Source organism: Clarias gariepinus, chromosome 9 (genome assembly GCF_024256425.1).
Source record: "Clarias gariepinus isolate MV-2021 ecotype Netherlands chromosome 9, CGAR_prim_01v2, whole genome shotgun sequence".
Classification (NCBI taxonomy): Eukaryota; Metazoa; Chordata; class Actinopteri; order Siluriformes; family Clariidae; genus Clarias; species Clarias gariepinus.
Window position 1 is genome coordinate 18,109,556 of NC_071108.1, and position 15,979 is coordinate 18,125,534.

The 15,979-nt window shown below is 36.8% G+C and overlaps 1 protein-coding gene across 1 annotated transcript; it reads right to left on the minus strand.

Moving 5' to 3' along the window:
* Nucleotides 1–5,716: 5,716 nt before the first annotated feature.
* On the minus strand, nucleotides 5,717–11,585 carry cdo1 (cysteine dioxygenase, type I). Its single transcript, XM_053504923.1, has 5 exons — nucleotides 11,400–11,585; nucleotides 10,463–10,540; nucleotides 9,003–9,160; nucleotides 8,485–8,654; nucleotides 5,717–6,653 (listed from the first exon to the last, which is right to left on the minus strand). The coding sequence occupies exons 1-5, from the start codon at nucleotides 11,567–11,569 to the stop codon at nucleotides 6,624–6,626; spliced, it is 606 nt and encodes a 201-aa protein (XP_053360898.1). The 5' UTR covers nucleotides 11,570–11,585; the 3' UTR covers nucleotides 5,717–6,623.
* Between the last annotated feature and the right edge of the window lie 4,394 nt (nucleotides 11,586–15,979).

Consider the following 15,979-nt stretch of genomic DNA (forward strand, 5'->3'; position numbering starts at 1 on the left):
CAGTTTGCGCTACAGCAGATCTTCTATTGGATTGGACTAGACAGGCCAGCCATTTCACCTTAGGTTTTTCATCCTTGCATCACTTTTGGTATGTTCTGCCCACTGCAGCCTGGGAACATCCTACTGGAGCTGCCGTTTTAAAGTTACTTTGCCCCAGGGGTCTAGCCATTACAATTAGTCTCTTCTCACAGTAGCTTTATTTTCTAAAACTTTTTACAATGGTTGCTCGCAGAGGGTGGGATATATTAGGCAGCAAGTGAAGCTTTTTTCGTAAAGTTGATGTGTTGGAAGCAGAAAAAATGGGCAAGAATAATGATTTGAGTGACTCTGACAGGGGGGAAATTGTAATGGCTAGAAGACTGGGTCAAGGCACTTGACCTGCAAACTGCATGTCTTTTGATCTAAACACAAGCTTTTTTGCTGTCACTAATACTATACCACGACTGAGCTCAGTGGCGGTTCTACACTAAATTGCTCCCCGGGCGAGACTCCCTCCTGGCACCCCAAACCCCCAAGCCACCAAAAAAATAAAATAAAATAAAAACATGACAAAACTTCACATTTTACACAGCTTTGTCACATAACATATGAGTTACAGAAAATGAAATATGTCTTTTAAACAATCTACACGTTTTTTTTTTTTTCAAATTACACTAGCTATTCACAGGATACTGGAAATATATTGTAAATATATTGGCTATAGCCAACCTTAACATAAACAATGGAAATAAATAACTGTACTTGCAAAAGTTTTGTTGCAAAGCATAATTTTGTGGTTAAATTTAATTAGATCTCATGTTGTATACACTGCTGAAAAAACAATAGAACCCTGCCCAAAAATAATCGAAGATGTAATGGATTTAATGGTTATAATGGGAATTGTATTGGTTTTAATTGTAAGTATAACAATGTCTGCTGGTATATAATGGATTCTATTGGTGGGTGGGATGATAAATCTTATTGGAAAAGGAATTTTGTAATAGTTTCATGGAAAAAGTGAATAGTTCATAATGATATTTAATAGAAACCATTAGAATTTCTGTGATGGTTTGTATATTAGGCTTTTATTGTGTTATTTATTTTTAGCATGGTAAGCATAGCAAGGATCATAAGCAAGAAGGCTAACAAACCTAAGAGTTAACGTTATCCCACTAATTAACATAATGACATGAATACCTTAATCATACAGAGACAACATTGTTACATAACTATCTTTTGCCTGTTTCTCCTCATCTTCTTTTCTTTTTTTCCTAAACCGGCCACCTGACAGCTTTGGACTTTTTCTCTTCATCGCTGTGTTTACTTTGTAATCGACGATTCGACAATCAACAGATTTCTCCCAATGCTGTCACTCCCGACAAGAAGTCAAGACTAAACCAATTCACCTCCACTGTCATGACTTTGGCGTGTGTGTGGACGTGGCATAATTGCAGAGGCAAGATGTTCCAAAAAACTCGTCTTTATTAAAGTAACCGTGATACAAAACAGAAGCTCCTTTCTCCGAGCTCTAGTAAACTTATATACTTTGTCAAACAAACATATTCACTTAACACCAATAATACGCATAACTAAAGCTAGACGCCTGACTGAAGTTCACTCAGGCTATTTATAATTAACTTAATTACTTTCCTCGGTTCAGGTGAATGCCTACGTCACCTGACCGAGGTGCAACCTGGGACATGCAGTTCCTACTCCAACATAAGCAAAACAAACTACAAACACAAACAGTCTTTGAGCACATTGGCGCCTTCTAGGGGTTAACCCTTACAGTACCCCCCCTTTAAAAATGCTCCTCTGGAGCGTTACTGGAGGTCCAGGACTCCCACCCCAGTGGTCCCAGTCTGCATCCCCAACACTGAGGCGGTCGATCCCCTCCCGCGAGCAGGGCCGCAACACCTGCGTAACAGCCCAGCTGTAGCTGAACCGGCTCTGGGCTTATTTTCTGAAGGCCTGACGGCGGCGGCGGAGCTTAAGCGACGTCCGCTAAGCTGGGCGGCGGCGGAGCTGAAGCGACGTCCGCTGAGCTGGGTGGCGGCAGAGCTGGAGCGACGTCCGCGAAGCCTGGAGGTGGAGAAAGGACGATGCTCTCCCAGTCGCTTCATGACTCGCCACCCTTGCTTTCGAGCAGGGGCGGAGGGAGTGCATCGTCCTTACCCTCAGCAGCGGCGCGTCGTCCTCAATGAGGAAGAGGAGCGGCAGTGGTGGAGGAAACGCGTCCTTGTCGCCGTGCACAGCGGCGAGTATTCCTTCACGTCGGGCAGAGGCGGCGGAGGTGGAGGAAATGCGTCCTCGTTGCCGTGCAGTGGCTGCACGTAGTCCTCCACACCGGGCAGAGGCGGCTGAGTTGACGCAACGCTGGCGGAGCTTAAAGGCAGCGGGGCTGAAGCAACGCTCACTGCGCTCGAAGGCTGCGGAGCTGAAGCTATGTCCTCAAAGCCGGAAGGCAGAGGAAGGACAATGCTCTCCAGGCTGCTCGGCGGCTGCAGAGCGGAAGCAGCGTTCTCGTCACTTAAGTGTAGCGGCGCGTAGTCCTTCGCGTCGACCACAGGCGGCGGCGGGAGAGGGAGCGCGTCGTCCAGATCGGTGAGAGGGAGAACATCCGAGGCTACAGCGTGGCTCTCCCGAACCTGAACGAGCAGCTTTTGAAGCTGAACCACCTGCTCCCGCAGGTCACGAATGCGCTTCTTGTTTAGCTGCGCCAAAAACGTGTAGACTTCCTCCGGTACTTCCTCGACCCGCGCCTCTTCGTCGGTGCTTGGAACCTTGTATCTCCCTGCTGCTTCACCTTGAAACGCCGTCCGCCAGTTGGACGAGCTGGCAGCCCTCCCAGCTCTGCAACAGCTCTCTCTCCTTGCTCCGCGCTGTCGTTTATCCATTCCGCCAGCTTGGGCGTTATGGTGATTGCTCCCCCCAAAAAATATCTAGGGAAGAGACCTCCGCTATGCCACTTTGACAGTCTAGCTTTCTGTCATGACTTCGGCGTGTGTGTGGACGTGGCATAATTGCAGAGGCAAGATGGTTCCAAAAACTCGTTTTTATTAAAGTTACCGTGATACAAAACAGAAGCTCCTTTCTCCGAGCTCTAGTAAACTTATATACTTTGCCAAAAAAACATATTCACTTAACACCAATAATATGCATAACTAAAGCTAGAGGCTTGACTGAAGTTCAGTCAGGCTATTTATAATTAACTTAATTACTTTCCTCGGTTCAGGTGAATGCCTACGTCACCTGACCGAGGTGTAACCTGGGACAAGCAGTTCCTACTCCAACATAAACAAAACAAACTACAAACACAAACAGTCTTTGAGCGCATTGGCGCCCTCTAGGGGTTAACCCTTACATCTACATCATAATCGTTTTTATTACGTATTTTTATTAGCCATTTCACACAATTAAATAAATGAAAAAAGTGCAAATTATTGGTGTATGTTTATAACATTTTAAATGAAATGTGCGTTATTTGTAAGAAAGTCAGGTGTCACTGATATAATTCAGCCCCCCTCCTTGTCCGCTTGATTTGGGAGAGGTGAACTGTACTCCGCGCCCCATGACCCCCCTTTAGACTGTAAGGTAAAGGCACAAAATTGGTTAGATCATCAAAGTGATTGACAGTTACCTGGGCAACAGATCTCACCCTCAAGCATCTCAAATAGCCGTATTTGTCAGGGAAAGGTTAGATTTAGCTTAGTAGCTAGCATACAGAGCAAATAAAATGTTAAATCTAATGCATAGAACCAATTGAAACTCAAAATGTACAGCTGTTTAAATGTTTAAGTGCAACAATAATTCATTGGGATTCTAGTTTATATCAATAGAATGCACAACAGAAGGGACATACAAAGACAAGAAGAGCTTTTGTACATGAAACCTTTGTACAAGATTTTACACCAAAATGAAGTATTTCATTCACATTTGTGTAATACCTTTTGTCACGGATATCTCAAATATCAGCTGGTTTCACCTCCCATAGGTTTAGAAGTGCTTTGCTTGCACTGTTGATGAAGGACTTTAGTCCATAACAACCTGGAGTTTTAAACCTTATATATGCTGCTCCTTAGGTCTAAAACACTTACATACATATTATTATAATAGACTGCATTCATACCTGGATGCTGTTTATTAATTGCACTCAGTAACTTTACAGGAGACATAGTAATCCCATGCACAATTAAATTTACAGTATATGTTCATACAGCTTATGAAGACAATAACCAGTTTATTTTACTGAGCATATTACTGTGATATACAGTCTGTGAAAAAGAGTTTTGATTTCTGCAGTGTTCAAGGTATAGTATATTATATAGTATTCCCTTGGAATTAATAACTGGTTGAAATCCCCCTTGCCAGCATTAACCTCGACCAGGCGCTTCCTGTAGCTGTGGATCAGACCTGCACATCGTTAAGGAGGAATTTTAGCCCATTCTTTATGACAGAACTGCTTTAGCTCCGTCATACTCTTCGGATGTCTCATGTGTATGACTCAATTCAAGTCATTTCACAGGATCTCTACTGGGCCTGACTTGGCCACTCCAAAAGGTGAATTTTGTTTCTGTTGGGGACTTGTTCTAGTGCTTTAGGTTATTGTCCTGTTGCATCACGTAACTTCTACAGAGTTTAAGCTGATGTACAGACATTCTCACATCATCGTGAATCATTTTTTATACACTTGGAAAGTTATCTTTTCCTCTGTGACTGCAAGTTAGCAAGGCCCTGATAACGATGTTTTCTCCACCATACTTTACGGTTGGGAAGATGACTTCATACTGTAGTGACATGCAGTGCCCTTTTTACGCCAGATGTAGTGCTACAGTATATGTGTTCCAAATAGTTCAACCTTAGTTTAATCAGTGTGCAAATTATTTTGCCAATATCGCTGTAAAGTGTCATTTTGCTCAAGTGTGCATCAATGTTATTTTTAGTATTGTAGATTTATGAACATAGTTAGCCAGTTCCAATGATGCCTTCAAATCCTTGCCTGTCACTCAGGGTTGTTTCTTTACCCCATTGATGAGTCTTCGTTATGCTCTTTGGATCATTCGACTAAGCGCCGGTTGACTGATTAACTTCTTTATTAACTGATTAAAGAGTGTTTAAAGTCTTTGAAATCACGTTGTAACCCTTTTCAGCTTTTTGCAAATCAACAATTCTTGATGATTGCTCAAGAAGACATTGTTCAAAGCTTTTTTCAGGTCATTAATGCAAGGGTTCACATACTTTTTCCACTCGCACTATGAGTTTTTTGTGGTTGTTTTCAATAAAGACATTAAAGAACTTTTTTTGTGTTATTATTTTAGGAACATTGTATTTGTCAATACTCTTGACATAGATGAAGAACAGATCACATTTTATGACACATTAATGCAGAAAACAAAATTCACATTACTTATGAAGGTTCACATACTTTTTTCTTGCCACTGTATTGCTTTCCTAAAATTATAACTTTCTAAAGAGATAAGTGATACAATAAAGCCTAGTTGATCTCGAACATAAAGTTCTTGATTCTTGAAAGTTGATGAATTCTGAAATTTATTTCCCCCTTTGCTAGAAACTGAAATATTTCTGGTGAATTGCTATTTTAGTCCTTTTTCTTTTTCATGTATACTCTTTAAACTCTTTTGTACTCTATATGTATGCAAAATGGAAAGTTTTTGTTAAAATAAAATGACCTAAAAAGTCATAGTAATATAGACTCCAAGTAAGGATAATAGCATCATAGGATGAACAAAGAATTTATTTTACAGGACAGACAAAAATGATTGTAAACATTTTACAGCAATGTTTTTAAAAAAATGTATAGTTAGAGCAAATCATCCTAATGTTTGATCGGTGGAAGAAGCAGTGTCACTAGAAAATGCTGGTCAAACTATTCAAATCTATAAATACTTCCATATTTATAACTTGAACAAGTATTATTTACTGTGCAACGTAATTATTACTCTATGTTTGCCTTAAAAATCATTGTTATTTAAGACTTAATTTCAATATTAAATAATACATATATGCTTAAAATACTAAATATAATCACTACCCTTTTGTTCCTCTTAACATGAAATGTTCCATATGAAGTTTACTGACAATGAAATGTATAAAAAAATGGTGTTATGTTACAAAGTTTAGATTATAAACCATGCCAGTTTACATCGAAATTAACACATCAATAAAAGAAAGTGCTCCATTTTACATAAAGGTGTAAAATTTATAAATGGCCGTTTTAGGTAATTCCTTTTTCTTGTGACCACAATAGAAAACTTACAAATTACATCTTTAGGCAAACCAAAGTCAGGCCCAGTAACAGTACAAAAGTATGATTATACAGGTTAAAGACGCTTGGGAATGCTGTTAGGAAGGGCTTTTCTCAAACCTAGTGAACAAAGAACAGACTGCTGAGGCAGGCCAGCCACAGTCTGTTATTCAGGCCCCTCAGTATGTGTTCAGCAGCACTTGCCAAGATTACACTGGGTCATGACAAAACCTTTTGAATTACAGAGTCCCTATTCAAAATGTCCTTTGCAAATTTACTAAGTATTAAATCATAATTCATATATTATAAAAATATAATGTCACCTTTTCTGTGTTAATCACGTCTGAATTTGTAAAGGTAAACATTTGTCTTCCCAGTCTCAATTATTTTCTTGTGAGACTGTAGTTTCCTGCAAAAGAAAAGAAGAAAGGATAAATATTATGTTGACAAAATAAAGTATCTTTCTGTTAAAACCTTTAAAATAAGGCAAAAAAAAAAAAAAGAAAAAAAACCTAAGCATAAGCAATGTTTTCATCCCCTTTCATCTATATCTAATCACAGGAGTGATGTTGCAATGTGCTTGGCCAGACAGCAGTTTGGTCAAGGTGAGCTTATGTAACTTCTGAATAGAAGATAAGTACACTGTATTTGCCAAAGCTGAAACAGATCCATTAAAGTTCCTTATCCTCCCCCCCCCCCCATTTGGTGTTGCTAGAACTCTGAGAGAACTTGTAAATGTTCATATATCTAATACTAGTAACTACTACTATTGATAATAATAATAATAATAATAATAATAATAATAATAAGATGAAGAAGGAGAAGAAAAAATACTGCTTTGCCTAAAGAACAATTTTTTGGCCACCACCTAACGTTCACAATTCTATCAACTGAATAGTTAAAAAATTGCTGCGTCTGCAAGTATTTCACTGTCACTTATGAATGCTGGTACTTTAAATATACCAGGCTAAATCTAGCATGTTGTGAAAGGATATATGGACAAGCTGTATCACCTTAGCACTAAAAATACTTTGTATTTTAATTATTTGCTGTGAATAGAGGAATTTGCTAAAACTGCTCAAAGATTGATTGCAAAAGAAGTTCCCTCAACATTCTTTAAATACTCACAGATGCCTCTGTCTGAGACTTTCACTCTCTCTTACATTAAACTAAAACCCTGTTTAAACCCCACTTATGAAAATGAGTATCTGTGGTAAACAAGAACTCATTCATAAGATCTAAAAAAAAAAAAAAAAAAAGTAATGAAAGCTGAAACAATTTTTCACTTTTTATTCCTGACCCTTGGTTCATTGAGCTTTTTCCCCCCTAAGAAATCTGTTATGAGCAATTATTAAGCTTTAGACAGGTAGCCATAAAACAAAAATATAACAACCATTAGATGAACAACTAGATATATTTTATGATGTGATAAACAAGTTTTATGAGCCATTTAAACAAACAATGTAACTTCCAAAGATTGTTTTACAGGGCTGAATTGCTTTATCTTTATCTACTGTAAGTAGCTGTACATTTTGCCAGAATTTCTGGCACTGATAGCATTAAGACTTTATCTTTTATTGTTTAATGACACATTTGATTGTATTCTGAACCCATCCTACATGCTGTACAAAGTGCTATCTTTTTTTTTCATCCCTTGTTAAACAGGAAATCAGCCATTCCAATTCTTAGTATTTTGCTTCTTTTATATTGTAACTACTAAGGCATATGATAGTCAAGAGGAAAACATAAATCTGTGTAATAATGTGAATTTTGGAATGTTTTGATTCTGAAAATAATTTTTATCTTTTAATTAATCTTTAATCTTTCCAAGACTTCCGTTAACAAACTACTATTGTGTGAAGAATTGTTGTCATGCAAGAACACCCTTACCAATGATAAATTCACTTTAACACACCCTATTCTCATGGCTTACCTGAATCTGTAGTGGTTTTACATTTACATTTACATTTAGTCATTTGGCAGACGCTCTTATCCAGAGCGACTTACATTTTTATCTTATTACACATCTGAGCAGTTGAGGGTTAAGGGCTTTGCTCAAGGGCCCAACAGTGGCAACTTGGTGGTTGTGGGGTTTGAACCTGGGATCTTCCGAACCGTAGTCCAATGCCTTAACCACTGAGCTACCCCTGGCCCATTTAGCTATCCCATGCTAGGCTTTGGGTATTTTTATAGGGGTGAGGGTATTCAAAATATTAGAATTTTAAAACATTAAAACTTACAATTGGTGTCTTCTTGCCAAATTTACTCCAGAACGTCATTTTGACTGTATTTTTATGTCCTGTTCGCTGGTCGAATGTTTGGCAACACTGGAAAGGTGGACTGTACAAGTGCAGACTGACTGCACATTCCGTGTGACTGACGTTTTCTACCCGGTGCAGACCGATGGAATCTGTAAAACACAAACATTCCTGTGGTTTAATAAAAAAAAAATTCAAATGAAGCCATGTTACATTACTGTAAACCTTTATTTAAGGCATACTATTTATATCCTTAATCTTGCAAAATGCACCTTATCCTTTCTATGCTCTTCTAGCACAATTACAAGTACAGGCAGGTGTGGCAGCAAAGGAATTTAGTAGAAAATGACTATTTGCCCTGTAAGCAAAAAGCACCCTATGACCTTCCTTCAGTAGGCGTTTATCTTAAAGCTTCTGTAATCAGCATTATATAGATCATTCCAGAAAAGACATTATGGTTAAAAGATACAATTCAATCATTTTTGATAGCACAATCTTACCATTAATATAAGCGCACTGGTTTTCCTGCAAGATGCGCTGAGATTTCTGGACCATGTCACCATGTGCTTTACTATCAGGCCATTCAAACAGAGTCTCTTTTAGCTGACCTTGCAGAAGCTTCAGGAAGCAGTGTGAGTCTGAATGGTCATGGATACTACTGCAAGTGGAACAGAGCACACAAACACTCATTATCCCAACAAAATTATTAACATAAACTACAATTCAGTTTAAATTGTTTAATATAAGAGCAGATTTTCCCTTGCATCTTTAAATATAGAATTATTTAAGGGGAAATTATATAAGAGTAAATATTAATAATTTTGTTGGGGTAGTGTTGTAATAAATATTTTATTACAAACACCACCACATTAAGATTATTAAGATTTACTCTACCCTCAATTAACCTTAAATAATCGAAATACAAGAGTACATTTTTTCTTGCATCTTTAAATATAAAAACATTTTTAGTTAATACATAACCAGAACAGAAAATATATAATTTCAGTGTCCATTAGTTATTGAACTAAATGAAGTATCTGTAATTTCTGTATTGAGAAAACAATCATGAAACAAAAACTGTTTAAAGCAACAACCAAAAGGTTTAATGACTGTAAATCTTGCTAATCCAGAATGAGGTCATGATTCATTCTTATCAATGTGTCCTTTCCATTTAAGACATCACAACACATAGATTCCAAGTGTGTTGAACTCCACTATCAGTTTGCTTGTCTTCAAAAAGCCACACAGCAACATCAGCACAGTTGAAGAAAAAAAAAAAATCCAATTTAAGACTTTCTAACCTATATGATAATGGTTATCATTATTAAATCTTAGAAAAAATAAGTTATTTTGTCATTTTCTTTTTATTGATGCAATAAGCGCCATATTTTACTATTTCTTTAAATTATAATATGTCTCAGAGCTCCCACAAAGTCTGACTCTTAATGTTTCAGCTGAAACACCCCTCAGATACCCCTCAGTGTTTTTTTTTTTAAATGCCTCAAACCCACTCTGTTTTAGAAACACGCTGCTTCTGTGTCTATGTAAATGAGCTAATGCTGAGCCCTTTTTGCCACCAAACAACAGCGGAGCTAAGCAACAAACAGGGAGAGGGTTTCCCCTCATCTAGGGTCACAGCCAATGCAAAATCGGGAGGGAAAAAAAAAAGCATGAAATGTTTCTCTCTGCTCTCTATAACTCACACACTGAAGACCCATTTGAATGTCTAAAAAATTATTAAAAAGAAAGTTTGACATAATAACTGCCCTTAAAACCATTAAATCAAGCTACAATTACGCAGCATGCCACACATTCCTTAGAGTATTTATGGAAGCTGAAGTTCAAGTTGCTTCAGTTCCAAAAAAATAAATATAGCCTGGAAACCGATATACCGATGTACACATTTAGCTCAACTCATTTGTTTTTATATTTCAGAATTACATTATCATTAATGCATTACCTGCCATGCCCTTCACCCCAACACAGAATCATAAGGTTAAATTTGCTGTTGCCTTCATCGACGAGATTCCTGGTGTACCTGAAATGACATGTCATGGAATCATTCTGTTAGTTTCATAAAATTCAAATTTCAAACAGATTTACATTAAAAGATTACTTTATCACAAAATGCCCATTTTTATTCTTTACATTCACATTTGTCTGTTATTTTAATAAATCACCTGCTGACTGGATTCTAAATAATTGTAACTATATGTGCACCACTCATAGTACAATTATTATTTAGTTTTTTATTACCATAACACCTGTTTTTTTGTATATTTTGCATTTATCTGCTTATAATTGGATGTTTTTGCAGGCAGGGTGGTTTCTAAAGATCAACCTGATTTGTGTTTGCGTGCGTGTGTCTCTGAGTGTTTGTGTGTGAGTGAATGTGTGTGTGTGTTTGTGTGTGAGTGAATGTGTGTGTGTGTTTATGTGTTTAGTGTTCCAGTGCTATCAGTGTACAGATAATGCGGCAGTGCTTTTTAATGTCCTGTAGCACTTGTCGGGTGTGTGTGTGTACACAGGTCTGTGATTGGTGGCCTCCTGCCCTCCCCTTCACCACCCCGACTTTAAAAACCTTTCAAAACACTCAGCAACTTGGGGCCACCGTATAATAGCATTTAACAAACGTGGCCAGCGTGGCAGCTCGGATAAATGCAGATGCACTACATTTAAACTAAAGAATGGGTTAGAAATCAGTATTGATTTACACCTAAAAACCTGTAAAGAAAAAAAGGGACCAAATCTCCAAAGTGCAATATTCCTTATATTAAAAGAAACAATTCTATTTTAACGTGGCTTAAAATTGATAGCTTAGCTTTTTTTTTTTTTTTTAAAGAAATCCTAGGAATATCTCGGGAAATTGATAATAATAATAATAATAATAATAATACCTGTATTGGTCAAATTTTGCAAATTTCCTCCAATCCTGTGGTTTACTTTCGTACGCCTCCATAATACTTTGCACCTCCTCAACATTGACACTGTCACTTTCGAAAATTCGGTGAAGAATTGCAATCAGATCCGCCAACGTCTCAGGCTTTACCATTTCAGTGTGCTCCATGTCTCCTGCTCGTCTGTCTGAGATGCTCAATGCACCGAGCAAGCGCCCCTAGCGTTTTATAGAGGCTGGTGCAAGTTGATGGACTGTACCACTATATTTTAGAGGGTGGAGAGCTTTTGCCGACGATTAAAAAAAAACGCAATAAAACGCAAATATAACGTCAAAGCGGTAAGTGGCTTGTGGCTTTTTTTTTTAGTTATGTAAATAAAAGGTAAGACAAGGAAGGAAAATGCAACTCGCGTTTTGCTTTATTTAATCCGATGTTTCACATGTTTGTGTTTGGTATAATCCGGCCACACGTTTTTATTTTCGAACTGGGCATCTGTTCAAGTATGAGCTATAAAAGACAAAAGGCACATGGTGTAATAGAAGACTGTAGGGCTGAAATTAAAACTAAGTACACTGCACACTGAGTAACTAAACCATCTAAAGGTATTAAAACGTGAAGCAGGTCAATAGTCCAGTTCTAAAAATCGATATATAGCCTTAGGGGTTAGACAAAGAAATTTTATTTCATAAGGTCTTTACCTGCCAACAAACCCATTTTATATATATATATATATATATATATATATATATTTGCACATAGAAAGTGCAAATGTCGTTTAAATGGTAAAGTTATGTCATTGCCATTGCTACTTTTTAAGAATACTTTAACCTGGGAATTAGCCCACACACAGAAATTTTTGCATTTTGAAGTACATATGACGTGTAGTTTTATGTGAACTGCTTCGATTCGGTCAAAGCCAAGTTCAAAACGGCGTTCTTGCGCCATCATGTGGCTACATAGTGTCAATACACTGAAAGCCGCACAGTTTACCGAGCACAATTCTGCTCCTGTCTGCTGTCAATTTGCGCCCCCTGCTGCCTCATTGAGGAAATAGCAAATGCACACGTTTTGCCTGTGTTATCTCGTGAAATCATCCACAGCTTCTACCAATTTCTTGCAAACCGTTAAAAGTGTGCAACCAGAGGTGATGCAACAGGAAGCATTACAGCTGTGTCGGCTGTGTCTAAGCATTAAACAAAGTAGAAGAAATTACTGAAAAAAAGTTTTTGCTGTCTATGATAGAAAGGTGTCAGAACACGATGTAACACATGCCTGTCCACTGCTGAAAGTGCCTACAATAGTCATGTGAACATCAGAACTGAACCATTAGGCAATGAAAGAAGGTGTCATCTCAAAATTATGATAGTATGAGGGATGACTAGGAAAATAATGCAAAATCTGTAGCAGTTTCTACTGTATGTGCTGCACATTTGGCTAGAGAAACTGGTAGAATACTGTTAAAGTGGTCATGTTAATAGCAATGATTCTGAGCCTTCAGACAAAATGTAAAAATACAGATTTTTCTTATTTACGCCTCTTTATAAAGGGCAGAAATATCAGTAGGACTGCATCACTGTATATCCTTTGTAAATTTGTCACCACTGAACACTGTCTACAACTGTAGCAATTAGTACTTTTACTAAGTGCAACAAAGTGACATTTTTATCATGATATCATACAATTTTATAAAAACAATATTTAATTTTGTTACATGTAAAGATGCAAGAAAAGGAAAAAATATACAAACATAAAAAGTGCAGAGAAGAAGAGGAATTAAAATACATCAAGCAGAAGGTCAATGTTTAGTACAAACAGAATGAAAGTTTTCATCATCTATTCATTAGCTTTTCCACTATAACCATTATAAAATAACACATTTAAGATATATTGTATAAATAAGCCTATAATCAATACTGAATATAAACTATATACCTACTTATATCTTACACACTTAAATAAAAAATTGCTATTTTAATGTGTGTTTTTAATGTAATGTTTCCTGAATAATGTTCTAAAATGCTTTTGAGAAACCCTATAACCCAAACACAAGAGGGTAAAAGGTAACACTACAACAAGTCCAGGTTTATATGCTTCTCCTATTTGCAGGAGGTTGAAAAAAAATAGACACCTTTTCAATAAAGCAAAGATAGAAAACAGTTTCCAACTATCTGTGCTTCAAACAGACAAACACTAATCTGCTATTTTCTATAAAGAAATCAAATTCCATGGTGTTCAGGCTTAAAGGTTTCACTGTACGATTATTTGGTCCATCAACAAACACTTTTCAAAAGAATTTCCTGACGTCAGAAAATTTCAAACATTTCAAACAAATCAAACATTGCGCAGGGTGAGAAGTTTCACAATCTGATCTTAGTATCACTTGCCCCCTCTGCAAAGGTGAGATTGTCTTGTTTACTCACTGTTAACCCATGCTATTCCATAACAGTAAAATCAGTGGTGGACAACTGAGGTCAATTTAATACATTAATGTACTTAAGTAGCTTTTTTTTTTTTTTATCTGTGCTTTAATTTGCTATTTGCATTTTATTAGACATTTTGCCTTACCTCCACTACATTTTAAGGTAAAATATCATACTTTCTTTTTCACCACATTATGCAACATCTGTTCCTTCCTAATTTTTCGTCTCTCGCTGTTCCCGTTCATCTGATCCACACAATAACTTGGCACAGGTTTTACACCGGATGCCCTTCCTTGAGCAACCCTTCCATTTTTATATGCCCTATTTAAAAAAATATTTTTTAAAGAGTTTTGAAATTTTTAGAAAGAGTTTTATCATCATTATTATTATTGTAAATGAACATAATTATTATTATTTTTTTTAATTTAATAATATATATATATATATATATATATATATATATATATATATATATATATATATATATATATATATATATATATATATATAATTTTTTTAATATATAGACTTTTGCCATAAATCTAATCAAACATGTATAGGTTAGCCCATTTTGTGTTAGTAGTTGTGTTTTTCTTTTAACAGGTAATCTAATGTCTTTCGTTGTGCATGTGTTTTAAATTTGTTTAAATGAATTGATTATGGTGTGTGAATGGCTAGTTAGTTAGCAAAGTACAATGAGTCCCAAACGTACAAACATTTGAGTTGAAGAGTTCTGTCTGTTTGCACATTGTTTCCTGTCTCCCTGTTCTCCTCAGTGGTTCCTCTGTATTTTAGATTGTCCCTGTCTGTTCATGAATTTCCACAGATAAGACCGGACCTCGCATTTATGGATGTTGTACTAATTCTTAAAGCTTGAAGCTTCATCCATCTTCATTAGCTGGCTAGCTGTTCCACCTTAGTTTGTTGTGGTCAAAGCTTATATACTTTACATTCTCATACTGTGAAAGGATAATTGTTTAATGTTAACATTTGGATTTGGATAAATAAAATCGGTGTAGTTTTATAGCAGGTTATGATGTTTAAAAAGTTGGCAGATGGACTGTTGTTCTACTTGTTTCCACAATGTAGAAAGGAAAGTAAATCTGTGGATAGATTGTATCTGTCAAATAGAAAAAAACCACATTTATTTGGTTTAAATAAGCAAATAAGAACTTTTTATTAGATTAAGTACTGTACTTGACCATGAAGATGGTCTTTGACTTGGCTGATGCAAACAGGGTTCTCTGATGGCTCATGACTAAAGTCACTCAATAGTTCAGGACTGAAATTCCTACAAACTGATTTGTACATGAGGCTTCAACAACGTCCGTAATTTTGAACACATTTCCCATTATACTGAAGTTTCAGTGTCAGAGAGCACAGCATGAGCGCAAATCAATCCTTGCTATATTCTTCTAATGTCACCCAAAAGAGGATGTGTTCCCTGTTGAGTCTGGTTCCTCTCGCGGTTTCTTCCTATTTCCATCACCGGTCTTCGGCTTGCTCATCAGAGACAAACTAATAATTATAATTACATATGTACATATTTCCTCACATTTCTCAAACAAATTTTTATTTTTTCTCGATTCTGTAAAGCTGCTTTGTTAAAAATGCCTATATAAATAACATTTTATAGAATTTAATTAAACAGTCTGTATTCAAAAGGATAGTCTGTATGCAGATCTGTCACATCTTGGACAGGGTTTTGAATGTGCTCAACTGCAGTGAATAAACATTGGGTAGCATGATGGATCATCAGGCAGTGTTTCTGATTCACAGCTGAAGTGTCCTGTCTGTTTGCAGGTTGTTCCCCTGTTCTCCCCAGTGGTTCCTCTGGATTTCAAATTGTCCCTAGGTGTGTTTGTTAACTGTGACATGTGATTAAACGTTTTTAATCACTTGCCTCACATCTACAGTATGTCCACGGTCACCCTGACCAGAATAAATATGAATATGGAAACAAATTGGCATCACAATTATTTAAATTATATCAGCCTTTAAAAAGCACGTTTCGAAATAATGGTTAAATCGTTATTTTTTTTATTTAAAAAATTGTGGCGGCACAGTGGCTTAGTGGTTAGCTATGGCTCGGGGTCTGTGTGCATGGAGTTTGCACGTTCTCCCCGTGCTTGGTGGGTTTCCTTCGGGTACTTTGGTTTC

Excerpts from the sequence above, each read along its gene's own strand:
- cdo1 (XM_053504923.1), bottom strand. The coding sequence starts at position 11,569 with ATGGAGCACACTGAAATGGTAAAGCCTGAGACGTTGGCGGATCTGATT. Across the intron at positions 10,541-11,399 it reads GCAAAATTTGACCAATACAG|GTACACCAGGAATCTCGTCG; the intron begins GTATTATTATTA and ends ATGTCATTTCAG. Across the intron at positions 9,161-10,462 it reads TGGGGTGAAGGGCATGGCAG|TAGTATCCATGACCATTCAG; the intron begins GTAATGCATTAA and ends TTCCACTTGCAG.